Source organism: Lepidochelys kempii, chromosome 2 (genome assembly GCF_965140265.1).
Source record: "Lepidochelys kempii isolate rLepKem1 chromosome 2, rLepKem1.hap2, whole genome shotgun sequence".
NCBI lineage: Eukaryota > Metazoa > Chordata > Testudines > Cheloniidae > Lepidochelys > Lepidochelys kempii.
The window spans coordinates 37,321,020-37,346,682 of record NC_133257.1 but is presented as its reverse complement, the minus strand read 5'-3'; the positions used below and the strand labels follow the sequence as shown (position 1 = coordinate 37,346,682).

Here is a 25,663-nt window from a genome sequence, read left to right as displayed (position 1 = left end):
CCCCCTAGCCTCAGCCACACCCCCCAGATGTCCCCCAGCAGCGCCCGCCCCAGATTTAGTCACAGGTATTTTTAGTAAAAGCCACGGACAGGTCACAGACCGTGAATTTTTGTTTATTGCCCGTGACCTGTACATAACTTTTACTAAAAATAACTGTGACTGTATCGTAGCCTTAATCATGACCATCCCCGGCAGATCTTTATCTATCCTTATCTTTAAAACATCTAGTGGAGATTCCACAACTTTCCTAGGTAATTGGTTCCAGTGCTTAACTACCCTCAAAATTTGAAAAATTTTTCCTAATGTCTAATATAAGTCTGCCTTGCTGCAATTTAAGCCCATTACTTCTTGTCCTGTCCTCAGTGGATAAGGAGAACAATTTATCACCCTCTTCTTTGTAACAACCTTTTATGTACTTGAAAACTTTTATGTCCCCCCTCAGTCTTCTCTTGACTAAACCCAATTTTTTCAACCTTTCCTTGTAGGTCAAGTTTTCTAGACCTTCAATAATTTTTGTCATTCTCCTCTGGACTTTCTCCATATCTTTCCTGTGGAGGCCTTTGCTGGGCAATTTAGTGCTGAGCAGTGTACTCCAATTGAGACCATAGCGCTGAGCAGAGTGGAAGAATTACTTCTCACGTCCTGCTTACAACACTCCTGCTGCTATGTCCAAGAGTGATGTTCACTTTTTTGGTAACAATATTACAGTGTTGACTCATATTTAGTTTGTGATCCACTATAACCCCCAGATCTTTTTCTGCAGTACTTCTTCCTAGGCAGCTGTTTCCCATTTTGTATTTGTGCAATTGATTATTCCTTCCCAAGTGTAGTACTTTGCACTTGTCCTTACTGAATTTCATCCTATTTCTTTCAGACCATTTCTTCAATTTGTCCAGATCATTTTGAATTCTAATCCTATCCTCCAAAGTGCTTGCAACCCCTCCCAACTTGGCATCATCTGCAAACTTTATAAGTGTACTCTCTATGCCACTAGGCAAATTTATGAAGATATTGACTAGAACTGAACCCAGGACAGATCTCTACTGCAACCCATTTGATATGCCTTTCCAGTTTGACTATGAACCATTGATAGCTACTCTCAGAGTACGATTTTCCAACCAGTTGTGCACCCACCTTATAGCAGATTCATCTCTAGGCTAAATTTCCCTAGTTTGCTTATGAAGAGATCATGTGAGACAGTATCAAAAGTCTTACTAAAGTTGAGATATGACATCTACTGCTTTCCCCCCTCCACAAGCCTTGTTACCCTGTCAGAGAAGGATATTAGGTTGGTTTGACGTGATTTGAGGTTCTTTCCCCCATCTATCTGAGGCATCAAGATTATAATTACAATTCTATACAAGAATCTATACTAAAAGTACATTAAGGTTCTAAAGTCAAGCACTCAAAAGTTAGGAAAATGCCAGGTCACCTGTGCAACCTGGTTAACTCTTAGGTATGGCATATTAAAGAACAGGGTTCTATTCTGAGCTCTGCCACAGATGGCCTTGTGCAACACTTCCATTACCCCTTTATGCTGTCTGCCTGCTTCTTAACTTTGGGGTGTGAGACCTTGCTCAATAAAAAAAGTCTATGACATCACAGAATTAATAAAACTAGTCAGTAGAAGATCCAAGACTAGAACTCACTGTCTCTTCCTGGCTCCCAGTGCAGCATACCTTCCTCTAGGCTGAAGGAGGAGCTGCTGCTGTTGTTACCCCACCCCTCTGTTCCTAGCATGTAGGAGGTTCGTTGGGAACGGGGAGCATATACAGTGCACTTACCATATGCGGTAAGTGCACTTACCAAGGGCTCTGTGGGACTGCTCAGTGCAGATGGAATATAGAAATTTTTAACAGGAAGACCCAAACAATCTCTGAGCATGTGCAAATGATTATTTTCAGAGGCTTATGAATCAGCCAAATCTGGGCAAATTTTCATGGGGGCAATAAAAGTCACTTCTCTAACCCCAGCACTAAATACTGGCCAAACTTCAGGTCGCTGCTCCAAATCCCATAGCTAAGCTCTTCATAGGAACAGCTGGAGAATTTTATTTATTTAACACTGGCAAAGCTATTTTCCCCACAACCTCATTCTTGGAAGTGGCTGACCAGGTTTTGCTCAAACTTTGCCAACAAAATTCAGCCTGAGGCAGAGAGCAAACATGGAAAATTTCAGCCCAAATGGTTAAAATTCAGCAAAGTTATAAGCAATTGGAAAGGGGTTTATAATTAAACAGGTTAGGCAAACTTAACTGTATGCGTCATTGCCATCTTGCCTACAATACACTTGCTAGTCAAACAATTTGAAACTAGGAACTGAAAAATTTAAGTACTAGAAAATTATACATGAAAATTAATTCAGTTAAATTAGAAGGCGTGGATATCAAATACTTACAAGTGTATGTTCATAAACATAGTTGTCAATAACATCTCCAAGAGTTGCTCCTTCATCCAGCAAGCCAATAGAATAGTTTGCATCCTCAAGAAATCCTTTCATCTCAGCCGTATTCCGCAAAGCCGACAGTCATAAACCAAGAAACACAAGGGACAGGCCGCCAAGCCTTAGATCCGGGTCCTTAAATTATGCAACAAACTGCACAACAGAAAAAGAAAAGGAAAAAAAAAGGTAAAATAAACCAGCTGATAGCAAACAGCACACATCAGCCCCGAAGGCTTCTATTTAAATTTACAACAGACCTTCCATTTTCGGTGTGCTGCAAATGATAAGACACTTATTAAATGAAACTTTCTGCTCTGCTCCCTTCACTTACCATGGATGAAGAGAACATGGGTCCTGCACAAAGATACTCTGAGAATTAGTAAAATTGTGTAAAATAAAATAAAACTGCCTTAAACTGATGCTAAACTTTGAGATGAGTCAGCTTTCATATTTTCTACTAGAAAGGCACTATTCTTACCTCTGTTCAAATGGCTGAAATAGTTCCTATGAAAGTCCTGTTCTTGGAAGGGTCTCAGGCTGGACACACATTTATTTGTGTTTCGCGACAGGAATTCAAAATGTACTGCTCTGGATTATAAACAAATTATTAAAAATACTCGTAGATAAACCGTAAAACCAAAACATGGGTGGGTGGAAGCTTGTTTTCAGTGTTGGTCCCAGGATATTAGAGTCAAGTTGGGTAAGGTAATCTCTTTTATTGGGCCAACTTCTGATGGTGAAAAAGACAAGCTTTTGATCTGTACAGAGCTGTGTGTGGCTTGAAAGTATGTCTCTTTCATCAACAGAAGTTGGTCCAATAAAATATATTACCTCATCCACCTTGTGTGTGGAAGCATAGTTCAATGTCCAGAGTGTCATCAGCACTGGATGTGCTTTATCATCTTAACAGCTGCAACCCCTTCTGTGTTATTCCTTACGTTTGGAGACGGATGTGTATACAAGGCTTTCAATAGTATGCTTCTTGCTGAGGCCTGGTCTACACGAGAAAATCAGGTTGGTATAACTACACAGCTCACGGGTGTGAAAAATCCACACTCCTGAGCAACGCAGTTAAACCGACCTAACCACCGGTGTAGAAAACGCTAGGTCGATGGGAGAATCCTGGCAGCTGCCTCTTGGGGCAGTACCTACGCTGACAGAAGAACTCCTCCCATCAGCCTAGGTAGTGTCCTCTCTGAAGTGCTACAGCAGTGCCACTGCCGTGGTTTAAGTGTAGACAACCCATATTCATGGAGGCCCTATCCGCAAGGAACCCTGGAGTCTACTGGAAACATGCTCGCACTGAGATTTGTTAGGCTGTTCCTATATTTTCCGTTCACAGTTTTGTTTTGAATTTAGAAAATACAAATGCATACCCATTTTATGTGGATATTAAATCCAGGATGGGAAAAAAAACTTGACTTTGTGCCATTCTAACTTTATCTACGGTCTTTGACATCTCTATTTCAGAAGAGCTAAAGATATCAATAGAATGGAAATAAGATCAGTGAAAAGCAGTTATTTAAGAAGCTTTGAAATTGTATAAGAACTATAACTGCATGTTGTTTTAAAACTCATTTGTTGTGTTTGCTATGTTGCGATCAATAGTGACAGACTTCAAAATAAAATCACTGATGTAAGAAACATGCATTCGTTTTGTCTTTTGTTTAATAATAAAGTCTGTATTGACAGTTAAAAAATTTTTCTGAACAAAGTGCATCAATTCAATTTAACAAAGTGACAATTTGGGTCAAGAAGGGCCCTGAATAACTAAAAAATATTTTTTTATTAAATATATGCAATGTATTAATATGGGGTATGTGAGATAAGGCCAAGTAATTTCATGTAAAACTGTGCACATGGCTGAGAACTACCAATTGCTCACTGGATTATCCCATCAGTCTTACTTGCTTAATAGGCTGAACTAGTTTAATCCTGCTTAAAACAGTCTGTTAGAACCCTTTGAGATTTTAAAGATTAACTGTCCAGCTTTCCATTTTTTCAGATCCCAGACTGGAGCTTATAAAAATTGTCTGGCTACCACTTTTATGTGAACATTGTGGATATTCCCCAAAATCTCTGGTTGAAAATGTCACACTGATTAGGAAAAAGAAAGAGAGTACTTGTGGCACCTTAGAGACTAACCAATTTATTTGAGCATAAGCTTTTGTGAGCTACAGCTCACTTCATCGGATGCATTTAGTGGAAAATACAGTGGGGAGATTTATATAAACAGAGAACATGAAACAATGGGTGTTACCATACACACTGTAACGAGAGTGATCAGGTAAGGTAAGCTATTACAAGCATTCTTACAACTACAATACCCACCTGCTGAAGTGAAGAAACAGACTGACAGAGCCAGAAGAGTACCCAGAAGTTACCTACTACAGGAACGGCCCAACGAAGAAAATAACAGAACGCCACTAGCCATCAGCTTCAGCCCCCAACTAAAACCTCTCCAACGCATCATCAAGCATATACAACCTATCCTGAAGGACGACCCAACACTCTCACAGATCTTGGGAGACAGGCCAGTCCTTGCTTACAGACAGCCCCCCAACCTGAAGCAAATACTCACCAGCAACCACACAACAGAACCACTAACCCAGGAACCTATCCTTGCAACAAAGCCCGTTGCCAACTGTGTCCACATATCTATTCAGGGGACACCATCAGAGGACCTAATCACATCAGCCACACTATCAGAAGCTCGTTCACCTGCACATCTACCAATGTGATATATGCCACCATGTGCCAGCAATGCCCCTCTGCCACATACATTGGTCAAACTGGACAGTCTCTATGTAAAAGAACAAATGGACACAAATCAGACGTCAAGAATTATAACATTCATAAACCAGTCGGAGAACACTTCAATCTCTTTGGTCACTCGATTACAGACCTAAAAGTGGCTATTCTTCAACAAAAATCTTCAAAAACAGATTCCAACGAGAGACTGCTGAATTGGAATTAATTTGCAAACTGGATACAATTAACTTAGGCTTGAATAAAGACTGGCAGTGGATGGGTCATTATACAAAGTAAAACTATTTCCCCATGTTTATTCTCCCCCCCCCCCCCTTCCTCAAATGTCCTTGTCAACTGCTGGAAATGGCCCATCTTGATTATCACTACAAACCCCCCCCCCCCCACCTCTCCTGCTAGTAATAGCTCACCTTACCTGATAACTCTCGTTACAGTATTTATGGTAACACCCATTGTTTCATGTTCTCTGTGCATACAAATCTCCCCACTGTATTTTCCGCTGAATGCATCTGATGAAGTGAGCTGTAACTCACAAAAGCTTATGCTCAAATAAATCTGTTAGTCTGTAAGGTGCCACAAGTACTCCTTTTCTTTTTGTGGATACAGACTAACATGGCTACTACTCTGAAAACTGATTAGGAAAAAGCTGAGAGCTTTCTGGAAAGATATGCTACTTTGCTTTGAAATAAAAGCTTTTTGTAGATTTTAATAACAGTTCTGGGAACAATTGTACAGAAGCTGCAATAACCAAATGAAAAGAACCCATTGTTTCAAATGTCAGCATTTTCCTATATTTGGGGTCCTAAGTAAAGCACTAAAAGCTATATTTCTACCAAGGGGTTAAAAACAAAAAACAAAAAACCAAAACCACCACAAAACATGGTTGATCTGTTTCCAAAAGTTAGTAAGATAACTATGACTTCAGATGGCTTGAAGACCACTGTACTATTCCTGGGGGAATTCTTCACCACTGCACATGAGCAGAATTAATTTCCCCACAGATTTCTTTGCTTCCCCGCTGAAAAATGACTCTCTGATGGGGAAGCAAAGGGAATCTGCAAAAGTCGTCATGTGCCACTCCCCAGCAGCGCGGGTGCGTTGTTTTGGGTGCCCAGAGCAGCCATCTGAGAGGTAAATCGGGGGGGAGGGGGCAGGGCGGGGCTGGGGATGCTCCAGCCAGTGGCTCCTACCCTGTGCCAGGCTCAGCTGTTAATCCTGGCTGGGCTGGGCCTTCCTCTTCTCCTGCAAGGAGCAGCCAGGGCTGGGTCAGACCCATCCCCAGAAACCTTCCCTCCCCCTGCTTCCTGCCCACATTGCGCCTCAGTCAAGGGGGGTGAGGAGTCACTGTATAAGGAGCTGCTCCCCCATCTGCCCAACCCTCATACATCTGGGACCTCCCCCCATATACAGATCCCCCACACAGAACCCCCTGCACCCAAGCCCCACCCTCCCAGCATCTGGACCCTCACCCCTGCACCCAAACTGTCCCTGCTCTCATACCCCCACTCTGACAAACTCCACCCCAGATCTCCATCCAGACTGCCCCTGGCACCCAGACCCCCCACCAAGCCACCTGCACCCAGATTTCCCCATACAGAACCTCTCACCCCACACCTGGATCCCCTCCCACTTGCACCCAGCTGGGCTGAGCCTTCCTTCCTATTCCTAGTGTACGTGGCATGGAGGTGCAGGGCCCCGGGGTGTTTCTGGGGCAGGCCTAGCCCTTGTGCCATTTCAGGGATGGGTGCAGCCTCACCACTGAGTCCGTGTCCCAGGGAGGAGGGGACAGGGCTGCAGGGTGATCTCCCATCTCCGTGCTTGCATTGGGGAGCACAGGCTACTACCATGTTGGAGCCATCACATTTATTTATTGACAAATAAAGTTTGCAGAATTTTAAAATACTGGGTGCAGAATTTTTTTTGGGGGGGGCACAGTATTATATCAGGAGTACACTGTACTAGCCCCTTCACCCTTTCCCCAAAAAGGATACTGTGAAATGAAATGTAAAACCAATTTCACTAATCCTGCTTAGTAAGGTTACGAAAACAACACTGCTAGTATCTCAGGCCATCTTTGAGAAGGACAACTTCTATATGCAGTTCAACTTCTTAGCATTTTAATCTGGTGTATGGAAACAAATCATGGGGCCTTGATTTACATGCTTTCTATTTGGACTCATTTTAAAACTATATGGTCAGAAAAGTGCCTTGAAAAAAAAAAACCTGTACCTTCTTATCTGGCATACCTGCCCTGGTACATATAGCTTATCTGAGATTTCTACTTTTGTGAGCCCTGCAGGGCCAAAACAACTACAGGAGAGTGAGATGGATCCCCTGATTAGCATCAACAGAATTATTTACTAAGTTCTCAGCTGTAGAAACCTCGATACAGGTAATGTGAGCCAGAAAGATAGTGGAAATGTCTATCAGATCAGGTTGAGTTTGGCAATTAAAAATTTACTTTTAACTTCAGCACATTTGATTTGGAATCAATGACACCAACATGGAACACCAGAATACTGTTTACATAGCTACTATGCACAATGCAGTAGCATTTTAAACACCCCAGCAATATCGTGGTCTTGACAGCTAGCCAGTGTCCTAGGCAGGAGCCCATGAACCCATTTTCAGACCACAGGCAGAAGTTACAAGAAAACAACACTGGGAAGACTCTAGCTCAAATCTTCATTTTATTAAATTTGGTTAAGTTCTGGAATCTATTCAAGGACTGATGGAGAGAGGAAAAGCTATAAAAGGAGTTAAAATCACTTCCTTTGCCATTTCTCAACACTACAATTTAAGGCAAAACTAGTATTTGACTGTTCTTTGAGATGTGTCCCTCTGTATGTGTTCCACTGTAAGTAACTTCACAGCAGTATCCCTCCTGGATGGCTGGGACTTTGGAGTGGAGTCTGTTACTACAGAGTACTGCGGAGTCGAAGATGGCATTGAAGGCCAAATCTCCAGTGATTGCATACTGTTCTGTGAAAGTGTGGACAGAGATCTAAGTCCCAGCTCTGCAGATTTCCAAGATAGGGGACATCTTTAAGGAATGCAACCAAGGTAGAAATTGTGGAGTGCATAAAGATTCCAGACAGAGGCAACAGTTTGCACCCAATAACAGTGATTAATGTAACACGAGACCCATTTGGATAGTCTTTGAGCCAATATGCACATTAGAAACTATACACATAAAATGATGGGATCTAAATTAGCTGTTATTGTAGAACTGATCAATGAAATAGTTTTTAATTGTTCACTTTATTAATATAACTTCATAAGCAAAGTTTTATGAATGAAACCTGGAGAAATGGTCTGAAGTAAATTGGATGAAATTCAATAAGGACATATGCAAAAGTACTCCACTTAGGAGGAACAATCAGTTGCACACATACAAAATGGGAAATGACTGCCTAGGAAGGAATACTGCGGAAAGGGATCTGGGGGTCATAGTGGATCACAAGCTAAATATGAGTCAACAGTGTAACGCTGTTGCAAAAAAACCAAACGTCATTCTGGGATATATTAGCAGGAGTATTGTAAACAAAACACAAGAAGTAATTCTTCCGCTCTACTCCACTCTGATTAGGCCTCAACTGGAGCACTGTGTCCACTTCTGGGCGCCACATTTCAGGAAAGATGTGGACAAATTGGAGAAAGTCCAGAGAAGAGCAAGGAAAATGATTAAAGGTCTAGAAAACATGACCTATGAGGGAAGATTGAAAAAATTAGGTTTGTTTAGTCTGGAGAAGAGAAGACTGAGGGGGGACATGATAACAGTTTTCAAGTACATAAAAGGTTGTTATAAGGTGGAGGGAGAAAAACTGTTGTTCTTAACCTCGGAGGATAGGACAAGAAGCAATGGGCTTAAATTGCAGCAAGGGCAGTTTAGGTTGGACATTAGGAAAAACGTCTTAACTATCAGAGCAGTTAAGCACTAGAATAAATTGCCTAGGGAGGTGGTGGAATCTCCATCATTGGGTATTTTAAGAGCAGGCTGGACAAACACTTGTCAGGGATGGTCTAGACAATACTTAGTCCCGCCTTGAGTGTAGGGATCTGGACTAGACGACCTCTCGAGGTCCCTTCCAGGTCCATGATTCCTATGGTATGCCCATATCTTGAATACTGCGTGCAGATGTGGTCGTCCCCATCTTAAAAATGGTATACTGGAATTGGAAAAGGTTCAGAAAATGGCAACAAAAATTATTAGGGGTATGGAACAGCTTTCATATGGAGGAGAGATTAAGACTGGGAAATTAAGACTGCAGAAGAGATTAAGACTGTTTTCAGCTTGGAAAACAGACAACTAAGGGGGAGGAATATGATTGAAGTCTATAAAATCATGACTGTTGTAGAGAAGTAAATAAGGAAGTGTTATTTACTCATAACACAAGAACTAAGGGTTACCAAATGAAATTAATAGGCAGCAGGTTTAAAACAAACAAAAGGAAGTATTTTTTCATACAACTCACAGTCAACCTGTGGAACTCCTTGCCAGAGGATGTTGTGCAGGCCAAGACTATAACAGTGTTCAAAAAAAGAAAAGGAGTACTTGTGGCACCTTGGAGACTAACCAATTTATTTGAGCATGAGCTTTCGTGAGCTACAGCTCACTTCATCGGATGAAGTGAGCTGTAGCTCACGAAAGCTCATGCTCAAATAAATTGGTTAGTCTCTAAGGTGCCACAAGTACTCCTTTTCTTTTTGCGAATACAGACTAACACGGCTGTTACTCTGAAAAGTGTTCAAAAAAGAACTAGATATGTTCATGGAGGATAGGTCCATCAATGGCTATTAGCCAGGATGGGCAGGGATAGCGTCCTTAGCCTCTGTTCCCAGAAGCTGGGAATGGGTAACAGGGGACGGATCACTTGATGATTACCTATTCTGTTCATTCCCTCTGGGGCACCTGGCATTGGCCACTGTCAGAAGACAGGATCCTGGGCTAGATGGACATTTGGTCTGACCCAGTATGGCCGCTCTTATGGTATTGCAGAGCCTTTGGATCTTTCCGCAAGTGAAAGGAAGAGTTTAAAGGACCTCCTGAAGTCCTTAATTCTGTCAAAGTAGAATGCTAGTGCTCTTCTAAAATCTAGCGTATTCAGAATGGCCTCCTTGTTGTCATAATGTGGTTTTAGGGAAAAAACAGGAAGACAGATCTGCTGATTCATATGGAAAGTCAAGGCAACTTTAGGGAGAAACTTGGGATGCAGACTTAAAGTTACTTTGTCTTTTTAAAAAAGACCATGTATGGTAAGTGTGCTATTAGGGCTGCTATTTCTTCTATGCACCTAGTTGAGGTGGTGATGGCCATTAGAAATGCAGTCTTCATGTACAGGTGTTGAGAGAGCAAGTTGCCATGGGCTCAAACGGAGGTCTGGTCAAAGCTCTGAGAACTAGGTTACGATCCCAGGTTGGAGCAGGTGGGTCTCACTGCCATGGAGACCAAGTGGGCCACTGAATTAGCTGCATCCGGCGCCATCTGTAGTGCTGTTCTGGCTACTAACTGACCATCTCTGACAATGTCCTGCTCCTTGTGTGTGTCTGGTAAAATGTCCAGAAACACTGAAAGAAAAGGAGTACTAGTGGCACCTTAGAGACTAACAAATTTATTTGCCTCTCACGAAAGCTTATGCTCAAATAAATTTGTTAGTCTCCAAGGTGCCACTAGTACTCCTTTTCTTTTTGCGAATACAGACTAACACAGCTGCTACTCTGAAACCTGTCAGAAACACTGAGTTTCCCATAATTAATACGATAATATTTAGCCATGATAGCTCAGTAGTTTGCGACTCTAAACTGCCATGTTGCCAATAAATATGCCTTCCTCCCAAAGAGATCTAGCTTTTTCTGATCCTCACTGTATGGGGTCTACTTGGTATGCTGTTGCTTGCCTCTTGCATTAACCGCACCCACTATGATGGAGCTGGGTTATGGATGCTGAAACAGGAACTCTGCCTCTTTGGGAGGGATGTAGTATTTTTGTCAGCTCTTGTAGGTTAGTGCAATGGAGATTAGTGTTCACCAGATGACTTTGGCAGGAACTAGAATTGCTTCATTAATTGGGAGGGCAATTTTGGATGAGGAGGTGGTGTGCTGAATATCTACCAGCTTGTGATGTGTATCTGGCACCTACTGTAGAGGAATCTGCAGCTCATCCGCCACCCTCTTAGTAAGGTCTTGGAAGTTCATGAAATCATGAGCTAATGATGGGGGGGAGGCACATCACAGCCTCATCTGTTGAGGACTAGGAGAAGTAGCTTCCCCTTCGAGCCCTCCTCCTCTGGTTCAGGGGTTCTGGACAGTGACACTGTAGGAGACCATCTGGCAGACTCTCTCTGAGACACTAGTCACCTGCAGAGTATGGGATCTGTACATCGCTCAAGGATCCCAATACGGCCATGCGTTGGGGAAAGGACATAGGTGGTGGGAGGGCCCAAGGGGGCCCAAACCAAGAACACAGGTCAGCTCAATGAAACTGAAGAGGATCCTTGAATTGTGACGGGAGGCCAGGGAAATTATATCCTCCTGGTCACTGTCTGACTCTTTACTGGGTAAGGATGGTGCTGACTGTGGTAATGGTGGTACACAGCCCAGTGCTGAGGGAGATTCCAGGCAGCGGGATGTGCTCAGTACCAGGGACTAGTAACAAGTAATGGGGATTGTTGTTCCTCCCCAACTGTCAGGTCTCTAGGGTACCGGAACTCTTGTGGTACCGTTGGCTCACTCAGAACCACAGAGGAGTGTCCACAGTATGTTGTCAGTACCAATTGTTTGGAAGGTGCATAGCGCTCCCTAGACCAAAGGTTTTCTCAGTGCTGCTCCTTTAGAGGCAATATGGTTTTTTTTTTGTTTTGTTTTGTTTTTGGTCCTTAGAGGGGGGTAATGCTGCCTCAGAGACTCTAGGTGGTGTGGCAGAGCTCACAGCAGAGGCACCCTGATGTTTTTGGATACTGTGCTTTGGAGCCACTGGTACCGGGGTGGTTGATCACACTAGGGAACCCTGCTGGCTGGCCAACTCAGTTTGCAGATTTGGAGCCCTTTTTTTCCCCACAAACCTTTTGGGGGGAATCTGCTGTTTCCCCCCACACACAATTCTACCGCCTCTGAAGTTGAAAGCTCCAGAGATGATCCATGGTCAGCACCAGAGCCCTCTGGAGGGTGAAGTGCCTTCTCCATAAGGAGGAGTTCTAACTTCAGCACCTGGTTCTTGCAAGACCACAACTTTAGCTGATGGCAGAGGGAGCACTTCTGAGCGATATAGGACTCTCCCAGTCACCAGACACAGTGAGAGTGTCCGTTACAGGAATCAACTCCTTGCAGGAGAGGCACCTCTTGCAGCCAAGGATAGGAGAGGGGAAACGATCCTACTCTCGCATCGAGGAATGCAGAAGAAAGTTGTCTCCCCGCACCTTCCTTTTAAAGTGGAAGAACTTAGAGAGGGTCTTCTAAATACCCAAAGGGAGGGTGGGTAGGGAGAGAAATAGTCCCGGACAGGGAAACAAGCTAAAGTTCTTTTTCCTCCCCCCCCCCCCCTTTTTTTTTTTTAAATCCCAAGGGAGTAAAAAAGGAAACACTAACTATTAAGAACAAAATCAACTACTACTTATGCCAACACAGATAAGAAAGGGATAACTGTTCACTGAGGCCAAAGACAGTCAAGAAGGAAGGGGGGGGGGGGTGTCATCTAGGCAGCGCTAGGTAACCTTGAGGCAGACCATGAGGGAGGCAGGGCGCATGTGGGGGCTGAACTGACACTGCAACCTAAAATCTCCGATAAGAGGAGCAGGGGTGCAGATATACCTATAATGGAGCACCCACAGGGACACTACTTGAAAAAGAAGCTGCATGTTTAAACAACTGATGAAGTTGAGCACAAATAAGAGAAAGAGGGCTTTTATTCATTCTCAGGTTATTACATTAATTGCTCAAATTACCCATAGTTCTTCTAAATTAGTGTCTAATACTACAAAATGGGCTAGTTTAAAAAAAATGCAGGCCAGGTTTTATAAGACACTATGTATTTTTTTCTTTCAATTAAGAACATCTGATATGCTGAAGGTTATAGTGTATCATCTCAGCTTTAAGTTATGCTTGAGTAAGACCACTGAATTCTGAAAATGAAAACCAATTACTGTAAAGTCAGGAGGCAAAAAATAAAGGGACTTTGAGGAATGAACAGTTAACATTTTATATACAATAGGCATTTAAAGTGTATGTAAAGAAAAAATTAAATCACTGAACAGCAAATCCATCTCCCCTCCTTCACAGGTGCAGAGGCTCCCCAGGCAGCAGAACAGATGTAGATTTGTTTGGAAAAGGGGCAAGTTTCCAGGAGCTGCTCACTACTTATTTTGCATCTGGCTTTGCAGCAGCTCCTACACAGCAGACAGTCAAGTGGATTCTCTGCTGCACTGATCCTTCTGTGGATGACTGTTAGCGAGAACACAGCTTCAACTATTGGGTTTCAGTAGCCGCGGAAGAACAGATCTGTCCAACACTCAAGCTGGCTCTTCATTTTAGGATTTATCCCTTAATTAGCTTTTAGGGAAAAAAAGCTCAGAGATTTTGTCAAGAGTTATTGTTCATGTGTGTTTTCTAAAGCTCTCAGTCTTGGTCCAACTCTGCTCTCATTGAAGTCAACCATTGGGAGAGCAGAGTTAGGCTAACTGCTTCATACTTTGACAATACAGGCTGGGATTTTTAAATTTAATCAAGCTGGTGGCGCTGTTTAGTAGTACAAACTAAGCTCAGTGGAGAGATTTCTTCAAATCCCCTTCTCCTCCCCCCCCCCCCCCCACCAACACAATTAGATGGAATCAAAGATGACAAGATAGCTGGGAGGGAGGGAGGATGGCAAAAATGACAAACAGAAGGAGGAAACAGGGGTTTAGCTCTTAATTTTAATCTTTTTCTGCACCTCACTCTGAACAACTTGGGCAGAAACCACCATTCCAAACTATGAAGTGAAAGTTTTGCTTGGAATGTTGAATTACCATAAAAGTCACATAAATGTAATGTGTTGGCAGTAACAATACCCTCTTTACCCCACAAGTGTCACTCTTCAGACAATAAGAAAAGGAGTACTTGTGGCACCTTAGAAACTAACCAATTTATTTGAGCATAAGCTTTCGTGAGCTACAGCTCACTTCACGAAAGCTTATGCTCAAATAAATTGGTTAGTCTCTAAGGTGCCACAAGTACTCCTTTTCTTTTTGCGAATACAGACTAACACGGCTGTTGCTTTGAAACTCTTCAGACAATATCGTTTAAGGCAGACCCAACTACCATCAACTGAGCACTATAAAAAAGACAGCCACATAGCCATGTAATTGCTACCTTTGATGTAGGTGTTAAATGATGAAGAGCCTGGGGATGTAAGAGAGTGGATCTCTAGATTAAAAACTTTCAATTATTGATACATTAAAAATTTATCTTAATGTAAAATACTTAAATACTGCTGTTAAAGTACAAATATCCGAAAGCCAAAAAAAGTTAAAATTCAGTTTTACTTTGAAAAGCAATTCAAACCAAATATCTGTTTATTGTATCTGAGTGTCCATAAAAACTGTAAACTAAGACATTTGTTATTTATTTAAACTGACAGCACTGGATACGCAGCCTATGCTCTGAAACAAGTTAAGGTGGTTTCCTTCTTTGATATATATCACCTGAAAGCTAGCTAGAAAATAGAAATCACTTCCCACCAACCCCCCCACCCCCCCACCCAAACCCATGGGGTTGGTTTTTTGTCTGTTTGTGGGTTTTGGTGGGTTTTTTTTGGGGGGGGGGTGTCAGATCTTGAACCAAAACAAAATGGTCAAAAAATGCAAAAAAAATTCACAGGAAGATGTTTCAAGAAAAAGAATCCATTTGGGGAGAACTAAACTGGAATTTTTCAGCTTCCTAACAAATGAAATTGCAAAGCGCTTACAGCCAGGCTGCCAAAGACGCAGAGAGCCGGGGCATAGAGCCTCCCCTCTAGCTCCAGGGCTAGAGAGGCAAAGGTCAGTCTCTGCCACAGCTGTGAGAGAGGGGGGAGTCTGAGAGACCAAGTCAGGGTGCTCAGCCTTGGCACCTGTTCTGGAAACCTTTTATCAATTTCACTCACAGAATAGATGAACCCCTGTGCTATGACAGTCATTAATATAAACAGGATGATACACATGCACTTGGAGTTGTGCAGACAGATGGATTCAGCTCTGCAGATTCAGAGAGCTTTGGATGAAGCGGAAATACAGCTAAAAGAGGAGGACGACGACTAAATCAAGCAGTTACTTCTGCACAGCATTTATACAGAGCAGCTTTATTTGGTGGAGTGCTGTTTCTAGTTTCAGCCAACTCACTTGGTGGGATGAAATACTGATGCAGAACTCAGATGACCAGCAGTGGCTGCAGAACTTCACAGTGAGAAAGGCCACTTTCCTAAAGATCTGTACAGAGCTTGCTTCAGAGCTGCGAGAGCAGCAGAACACCAATATTAAGAGCTCCCCTCACTGTGAAGAAGCATGTGGCCATCACCTTCTGGAAGCTCACCACCCCTGATTGCTAACAGGTCAGTAGTTAACCAGTTTGATGTTGGCAGATCAACTGTTGGGGCTATTCTGATCAGGTTTCCAATGCTGTGAGGGTGCTGCTGTGCTATGTAATGAATCTTGGCAAGGCACAGGAGTTTGATGACTTTTCATGGATGGAGCTCCTGAATTGCATATGGGCTATAAATGGGATCCACCTGCCTATTTTTTGCCCCTCCCACACTGAAACAAAGACTATCAACAGGAAGAGGCATTTCTCCATGCTGCTGCAAGACATGGTTGGTCACCATGGAAGATCCATCAATATTCATGTGCAGTGGGTTGGAGGTCCATAATGCCAGGATATTTAGAAATTCAGGCCTCCTTGCAGGAATAGGCAATGTAATATTTGCTCCACAACCACTACAGACATTCACGGAGTTATGGCTCCTCCTGTCATTCCGGGAGACCAAGCTTATCCTCTACTTCTGTGGCTCAAAGCCTTTTGCTGTACACTTGGCTAAGAAAAAGGAGCAGTTTGATTTTGGCAGTAGGAGGTACAGAATGCCAATGGAGTGTGAGTCTGGAAGGAAAGATAGGTGGGTGGTGCCTTATGAAGAGGCTGGAAGTTTATCATTAAGTGCCTCATCATAAGCACCTGCTATATTTTGTACATCTGTAAGAACAAAGGAGAGCCTGGAGGATGGGTGGGAGCAGGCTGTGGAGAGACTTTTGAACCAGGCAGAAAGGGTGCTGCTGAACATGCCCCAAGTGGCCAAGGAAACAAGGTGAGGCATGCACTATGCTCCTACTTCAAGGCCAGAAGCTGTTAGGGGTGATAAGTCACCGTAACCAAGAAACAAACCAAGGTGTGTTTCATTTTATTAAGAGGTGACAGGGAGGAATATTATGCCATTTATGGACTGTGCTGTACCTCACTAAGATTTTTCAGCCAAGCTGTACCAAAACGAAGGTACTAAATTAACAAAGCCATCACTCCGACATTGCTTCTTTAATGAAACCAAAAACAATTAACCAAGACTATAGTACAAACTTAAGATGAATAGACTTGAGGCACAGCCAACCTAAGGTGTGCTCAAACACTCCTGTAGGTAATTCACTTGATATGGAAGAAAAGTGTGCAAATGTCCTGTAAGTGAAAGGGTAGGTCCAGTAAGGTGTTCTGTATTTTGCAGGACCACTGGAAGGTTAGGATGCAATGTTTGACCTCTCTAAGAAAAAGGACTCTAGCAGCTGTTCGTCTCTATATCATATCCCATTGCAGGACTATATGCTCCATTTTGATCTTTGGACAATCCTCCAGAAGCCACCCCTCTGCCTTCAGGGCACTCTGGTGGGAGCTCTCTCTCTCTAAATCTAAAGCAAAAAAGCACAAGTAATTATTGCACACCTAATCTCCACCTCTAAAAATGTTTCTTTCCCCACAATCTGGAAATGGCATTCCCTTCTCTTCCCCCTCGGAAGTGCCCTTTGACTTTTCCAAGTTATTGCTACATAGAAAGGGCCTTCTGTGCAAAAGCTGGTATTGGGGTGGCTGCAGGGCTGTAAGATGGGTATGAGAGGCTATAGGCTTTCAGGTGGGTAGGGGACAGATTAGTAATTGCACATGCAGACTCCTCGGTTGGAGGAGGTTACTCAGAGGATCTTATTCAAAAAGGCAATAGGGCAAACTCTGAATGGATGTAGAACTGCTAATTGCCAAGACAGCACCACCTTCCCACTCCCAAACTGGTACAAGAGAAGGGGGGGGGGGGAACACCACATTAGCTCGATATGCAGTCCCAAGAAATCTGCTTTACTTTGGCATGTTCACGAGTACTATTTTTGGCTTCAGTTCTTACGGCACTTACAAATCAGCCGCACAGATACAAAATTTATAGAATTCTGCAAGAATTGTTCTAAAGCCAAATGCCTTATAGAGCCTTCAAGTCTCTATACAGCCTCTGCAGACCGGTTTGGGTAATTTATTTAATGAAATCTCAGAGTGCATTATGACTCTGTGAACCAATCTACATTTTCTCTCAGTCTGCCACTACAACAAACATACTTACCTTTCAATGTGTGTCTTACCCCCAGGGTGCCAACATCTTGAGAGGGGAAGGTTTGTGGGGGAGGAAGGAGGATACCAAGAGAAAGCAGCTTGGCAAAGGGGATCGGGCACCCATATTGGATCATATTAAAGAAGTTCTGTATTAAAATCACAAATGAGTTTGATTCCCCATAGTTTAAATTCCAGGGTATTACTAATTAAGAGGTCTCTTGGTTTTTGGTACTGTTTCTCTCCCTCTGTGTGAAACTTGCAAGCTGCTAATTGCGTTAGCACATTTTAAGACAGAGTCTGTTCTCAAAGCAATTCTTTGCAACAACTACTCACACAGAGAGAGACTCAAAGCAATACTCTAACAACAGAAATAGCACCCAGAGACTCTCCGCCCTTTTGTTGTATTCATCTCGCTTTGTTAACAATTGTGATTAAAATAGAGATAGAGGATGTATGCTTGGTGTGGATAATAACTGAATGATCAGCTGAACTGAATGATCAGCCTGAGGTGCCAGCCTAACAATCTAGTGTCCATTGGCTGAAGAAGGCGTCAAGTGGAAACAACCAGAGGACCCCCGGAGGGCAGACTGGAATCCACCCAACAGCCTCAAGAATGGGAGAACCAAAGAACAAGATAACATCTGGCAGCATGGAGCTGTCAGGAATGTGCCATCTGCTGATTGATTCAGCAACAGCATGATGAAGCAATTCCCATAGCCTGGCATAGGAAGAAATTCCTATAAAATGGACTCTAGAAAGAGAGAACTTTGGGGTCTGATTCTGCAAACCAACTTCCAGGAGCATCAGATGTGCATCTGACAAGGCCCTGTTCCCTCATGTCCAGGCCACCTGGCCAGTGGGCAAACATGAGCAACTCATGCTGGTAACTATGATAACCTGGCAGAATGTGTGTGTGTGAGAGAATGAATAAATATGAAATTGAATGGAATGTTATAGCTATAACTGCTTACTAGGATTCTTTCTGTATTCACAATAAATGTGGTATTTTGCCTTTTCCCCTTTAATAAGATCCTGCTGGTTTTTATTTTATTGGTATAACATTTTGGAGGAGAATTACGAAAGGGGGAATATTGGTAAAAAACCTCAGTTGTTGTAAATATTGGTGTGCACAGCGCCAGCCCTACTGAGCTAGGCATTTTTATTAGGTTAACCAGACCTGCTGGCCTCCAGGAAGGTAGCAGGGGAAAGTGTATAAATTAAGCTAAGATTACAGAATCCAATTCCTATTGTTCACTGAAGTATCAGGGGCAACAAGAAGGCCTAAGGGCCAGGCAGTGCTGCTCGCTGGAACAAGGAGCAGCAGGATCAGAGAATCTAGGCTGTGTCACTTGATGACCTGTGCCAGGTATGACGAGGAAATTTGATAAGTTACGATTTCAGAATCTAGGCTGTGTTACTCACTAAGTAATACCAGGAGTGACAAAGATTGAAATACCTGTGTTAAGACATTTAAAAGAAAACTAGGTAAGCCAGTACCAGAGGGAGGAATGGAGTGAGAAGGAACTCCAACCTCACCCTTTGTTTAAAAAAATTACCTTTTAAACAAATCCTTCAAAAATTTGAGCACAGTCCTTGGACTAAACAAGCCCTAGCTGATGTCTGCACTATTTCGGACCTAGAGGATAGATTGGCTCAGTATATCCTCATATACAAACCTTCTAGTGCTGCCAAAAGAGATGCAGCAGCAATTTGGCTGTTGTGGGAAGCATGTAAGGATTCTTACCTCCGCTTGTCTTCATGTATAGAGGAAAAGGCACAAACGGAAAAGGGAGCAGACAATTGGAAGGTGCTGGCTACAAATACCCAAAGTCAGCTGAAAATAGTGAGAGGCACTCCAGGAATGCAAAGAGAAAGATTCCTGGCAGACCAAGCTAAAGCCTCTGAGAAAATTGAAAGAATCATGTGCTCCAAGGTATGGTAAAGAAATTAACCTTGAAGCAGGGCAGAGCACCTGCAAATCATAGTCATCGTGAATCACTAATTAAGAATCTGAGACAAAAATTGGGCTTTGCCTCTAAACAGGTAGCAGCCATTACAGCAGGTGAAGGGGGAGAAGGTCCTATGTACAGCACCTCCAAGCATAATTACAAAGAGAAAAGAGTGAAAAAGTTACCTCTGCAGAGGCTGGAGGGAATTAAGCAGCTAAACTTTGTGAAAATGTTAAAAAGAAAAAAGTGTTAGAGGAAAATAATTCTTGGTTTCTTTTGAGGATGAAGGAAGTTCGGAAAGGGAGAAGAGAAGACAAACTAAAAAATAAACCCTTTCCCACATGAAGACTGGTGGTGCTAGATTTCCTCTTACAGAGAAAGGTAAAAATTTAGGCACAAGGTATTTCAGTTTTAAAGAACTTAAAATCCTTTCAGCTTCCCTCAAGTTTGCCAGGTCATCTTGCTACAGGAGTCGTGTCACAGGAGGCAGCAAACAGACCTGAAAACATGAGTTTGAGGGAGGGTGTACGGATTATTTTTTCCTTCTTCTTGATAGGAGCTTAGGAGGGAAGGCTGTGACAGCTACAGAAGCAGCAGAGGTAGTGATTTAAAGATGAATGGATGTGGAAGCTGCAGAGAGAATACCTGAAAGATGCTTTGTATGTATGAAGTAGCACCTGACTGATCTGATGGAAGAGAAGATCCAAGGTTTGGAGCTGCAGATAGAAACTATGGTTGAGGTTCTATGGGAATTTGAGCGGATAGTGGAGGAAGGAGAGATGAGGCTGAAGACTTGCAGATGCATACTGGATCAGAGAACTGTGAGGATAGACTGCTGGATGAGAAGGGTGGCCAGTGGAAGCACTACAAGGAAGAGGAAGAGACTGGCTAGCAAAGGAGAAACAGAGCCGAGAAAAGGTTTGCAGAGTTGGAAAATGAAGGGGAGAGGCAGGCAGTAACAGAAGATTAGAGAGCAAGGAAGAATAGCAGAGCAAGTCCTACAAGAAGTAGGGAAGAGACAATGAGATACAGAGTTCAGCGTCCCAGGAGACCAGATGATTACTCAGAAGATTGCAAGTGAGAACAGAGGACAAGACAACTTGCAGCCGGAAAGAAAAGGAGGAAGTCCAGAGAACCACACCAACACCAGTAAGAGGCAGATCTGTTTGGGGATTCCTTACTAAGAACAGACACTCCAGTCACTAGAGTGGATCTGGAGACTAGAAGGGTGTGCTCTCTGCCAAGGGCTAAGATATGCGATGTGGACTGAGGCTGAAGGAGGTGCTAGTGGGAGCAGGAAAGAATCCACTGATTGTCCTTCACATGGGAAGGAATGATAGAGCAAGATTCTTGTTGGGACACATCAAAGGAGACTATGCCAGGCTGGGGAAAATGCTTAAAGAAACAGAGGCTCAGGTGACAGTCATTGGGATTCTACATGTTGCTAGAGGAGGTCAGAAAGGGAGAGACAAGGTTATGAAGATCAACAGTGGCTCAGGCAATGGTGCTAAAAGGAGGGATTTTGGTCTTCAACCACAGAGGCATTCATGGACAGAAGACTGTTCGCATGGGAAGCACTCCACCAGAGTAGGGCAGGAAATAGACTTCTGGGATGGAGGTTGACAACCGAGCTTTAAACCAGGAATTCAGAAGAGATAATTGGAGATGGTCATGTAATCACTACACCTGATTAAAATACTGAGTGAGGAAAATCAAGTAAAAAACACAGCAATTTAGAAAGAAAGAGGATAGGAGAATGGACAACAAAATAAAAAGATAGTGCCAGTACCAATGACAGTAACAGGCAGGTAGGCGATACTGGCAGTAAAACTACTACTAAATCAGGTTAGAAATCTGGGTTATGCCAAACAAACAATTAAGATATCTGTACACCAATGCAAGGAGCCTGGGTAACAAAATGGAGGAGCTAGAACTACTGATGAGGAAGTTATTATATGGATAATGGAAACCATGGTGGAATAATAGTCATGACTGGATTACAGGTATGAAGTATATGTACAGTTAAGGAAAGACAGAAAAAAGTAAAGGTGGTGGCGTGGCATGGATTAACGATGAGGTGGATTATACATAAGTGATGGAACAGATAAAAAACAAAATCTGTTCAGGTCCAAGTCACTTTGGGGAAGAAAGACGACTCCGCTAACACTTGGTTTGCTACAGACTCCAGGATCTGATCTGGATATGGACAGAGACCTAATATTTTTCACCGATATTCCTGGATGTGATAGCGGACATTTTTTTTCTACCAAATAGTCACTGAACTAAGAAAAGGTGATGCCATTTTAAATTTAGTAAGCAGCAAGGACCTCATAGAAGAGATGGTTGTAGAGGACAACCTTGGTTTGAGTGATTCATGAGTTAATTCAGTTTAAACAAAAAGGAAGGATAAACAGGTGTGCAACTAGGGCCCTTGACAAAAAAAACAATGAAGGCAATTAGTTAGGGAAGTGGACTGAACTGAAGAAATCAAGGATTTGAATGTGGAAGAGCCTTCGAATTACTTAAGCAAAGTTGAAGATAGTATCTGGAGCCTGCATCCCAAGCAAGGGGAAAAATTCATAAGGCAGGGTTGCAGACCAAACTGGATGAACAAGCACCAGATTATTGAGAAAGCAAAAAGCCTACAGAATGGAAAAAGGGATGGATCAGCAAGGAAAGCTACCTCTTGGAGATCAGAAAGTGTAGAGAGAAAAAAAGTGAGAACTGCCAAAAGTCAAGCAAAGTTGGACTTTGCAAAAAGTATTAAAGCCAGTAGTAAAAGGTTATTTTAGCCATATAAAGAAAACAATGAAAAAAGTAGGACCAGTAAGCACTGAGGGATGGGGTGGAGATTAAAAGTAATGTAGGTATGGTCAACCACTTAAATATTTTGCCTCTGTTTTTAAGAATAATAATGAGGCACCTGGGGACAGTGGCAGAGTGGTTAATGGGAATGAGGATACAGATGTAGAAATTACCACAGATAGAAGCCAAACTGAAACAGTTCAATGGGACAAAATTGGGCAGGCCAGATAATCTCCATCCAATGCTATCAGAAGAAGTGGCACATGAAATTGCAAGCCTAATAGCAAGGATTTTAAATGAATCCATAAACTTGTACCCTATGACTGGAAGAACTGCAAATACAATGCCTACATTTAAGAAAGGGAAAAAAGTGATCTGGGAAACTGCATACAGTTGGAGTTAAATAGGCCTGTAAGGTCTTAGAACAATTTTTGAAAGAGTAATTAAAGACAGAAACAAATATTAATTGGGATGAAATACAACATGGTTTAAAAAGGTAAATCATGCCAGACAAAATTCTCTTTAAAATAAGATTTTCTAGACAAAGGAAATGCAGTAGATCTAATCTATCTAGATTTCAGTAAAGGATTAGATACAGTTCCACCTGGGAAATTAGTTATATTGAAGAAGACTGAGATTAACACAAGAATCAAAAGGTGGCTAGGGAACTGGTTAAACGGGAGACTACAATGGATCATGCGGAAAAGTGAAATGTCAAGCTGGAGGGAGGTTACTAGTGGAGTTCCTCAAGGAACTGTTTTGGGACTAATCCTATAACATTTTAATTAATGTCCTTGCAACAAATAGTGGGAGTGCACGAATAAAATTTGCGGATGCCACAGTTGGGAGGTATTGCCAACATAGAGGAAAACTGGAATATCATACAGGATGATTTGGATAATCTTGAAAACTGGAGTAATAGAAAAGGGGTGATATTTAATAGTGCAAAGTCATGCACTTATGGCTAACAACAAGAATTTTTGCTATAAGATGGGGACATATCAGTCAGAAGAGACAGGAGGACGAGGAGAATCACAGTATCGGTCAGTCACAGGATGACTACGAGCCATCAATGTGATGTAGCTGTGAAAAAAACTAATACGCTCCTAGAATGCATTAGGAGAGGTATTTCCAGAGGAGTCAGGAAAGTGTTATTATACAAGGCACTGATGAGACCTAATCTGAAATACTGTGTGCAAATCTGGTCTCCCATGTTTAAGGAAGATTAATTCAAACTGGAACAGGTACAGAAAAGGACTACTAGGATGACCACAGGAATGAAGAATCTACTTCATAATAGGAGACTTAGGCTAAACAAGCTATGTCCCTTAACAAAATGAAGGCTGAGAAGAGATGATTGCTTTCTATAAATACATCAGAGGGATAAACATCAGCAAGGGAGAAGAGTTATTTAAGTTAAGGCTCAATGTTGACACAAGAACAGATAGATATAAACTGGCCATCAACAAGTTTAGGATTGAAATTAGACCAAGATTTCCAATGAGCAGAGGACTGCAGTTCCAGAACAGCTTTCCAAGAGGAGCAGTGGGGGCAAAAAACCTAACTTATTTCAATACTAAGATTGCTAAGTTTATGAAGGGAATGGTAAGATGAAGCTGCCCCACAATGGCACTTGGCCCATCCAAGACTGCTAGTAGCAAATATCTCCACTGGCCGGAGATGGGACATTAGATGGCAACAGCTCTGAATAACAAGAGAGAATTCTTTCCTAAGTATCTGGCTGGGGGGTCTCATACACATGCTCAGGATCTTATGATCACCATATTCAGGGACAGGAAGGAATCCCCCACATCCCTAGTCACACTAGCAGAGACCTGGGGGTTGGGTATGTGTCTGATGGGGGTGGGGGGGTTTCCTTCCTCTGCAGCATGGGGCACAGGTCACTTGCTGGTTTGAACTAGATTAAATAGTGGATTTTCTGTAACTTGAAGTCTTTAAATCAAGATGTGACAAACTGGAGTGGATGGGTGAGGTTCTGTGGCGTGTGATGTGCAGGTCAGGTTAGATAATCATGACGGTCACTTCTGGTCTATAGGAATACACCACTCTGGGATATCACCAATATCAAAAATCAGAGCTTAATAGAAACCACTGGTCCCACTGGTTTATGGAAAGTTATGAAAGTCTGTGATCCGCCCCTCCTTACAACATCTACTGACAAAGTTACTCCCTGACTGCCCTTTCGTCAGTAGTCTAATCAGTGGGAACACTGAGCTGATGTGTTTATGTTTAGCTCAGCTCGTTTTCTGGTTTTGCAGTTGAACTGTAGCTCTACAACTGGGTATGTGAGGAGTGGAGCCGAAAATAATGTTACTACTGATCAGTTCTTATGGACCGTACATATAGTAAAACTTATACTCACCTAATAAATCATAAGTGAATACATCCATTAGGCATCATTATACGAGAAAAAAGTTGACCGCAAGAACTTAAAGGAATAAACTCGTTAAGCGGCTTCAGCTCTGCTCACTAGGCAAAACTATAAACAGGATTTAAAGTTAATATCTGCACAGGGACTTCTGAACAGTAACTGAAGAATCCAAGACTTTCAAATATGCAAAGCTTAGGATAAATCAATTGTTTATGTTTTGCCCAAGTTTCTTCCATAGTTCTTTGGCCACTAAATTTACTGAAGATTGTGAGGTGCTTGGATACTACAGTAATGGGTACATGAGATATATATGTACATGAGATAGACCTTTTAAATTTAACCAAGTGCACTCAGTTATTATGCATTACTACAACATGTGTTATTTAGCCTAAGTAGTATCCATTGAAAGCCTTTAGTCTAGGGTTAAAAATGCAATTCTAAGGTTGCTTTTTTAAAAGATTACAAAAATGGCTTGGATGAAAGCTGCAGTCTGAGTGGGAGAAGAGACTTCAAACATGTAATTTTCTCCCAATGAATTCACATCAGGACTACAAAGTTTCTTCAACAAGATTGCTGTAATAGCCAAGCACTTTTAAAACTTATTCAATTTAAATCTTAAATTTTCATCTGAATAATCTTTAATTTTAAATTATCTTATAAAAAAGTGGATGATGGGATTAGAGAAGGCAAGAGCTGTAAAATTCAGACAGCTCTGAACCACTACTTC

At 42.3% G+C, this 25,663-nt stretch overlaps 1 protein-coding gene across 2 annotated transcripts in view; it reads right to left on the bottom strand.

Moving 5' to 3' along the window:
* Positions 1 to 25,663, bottom strand: part of AZIN1 (antizyme inhibitor 1) — a 60,061-nt gene that overhangs the window by 24,255 nt on the left and 10,143 nt on the right. For both annotated transcript variants that reach the window (XM_073330405.1, XM_073330406.1), the window contains exon 3: positions 2,398 to 2,595. In XM_073330405.1, coding sequence (XP_073186506.1) covers positions 2,398 to 2,499 — 102 coding nt within the window. In that variant the 5' untranslated portion in view covers positions 2,500 to 2,595. The remainder of the gene's footprint in view (positions 1 to 2,397; positions 2,596 to 25,663) is intronic.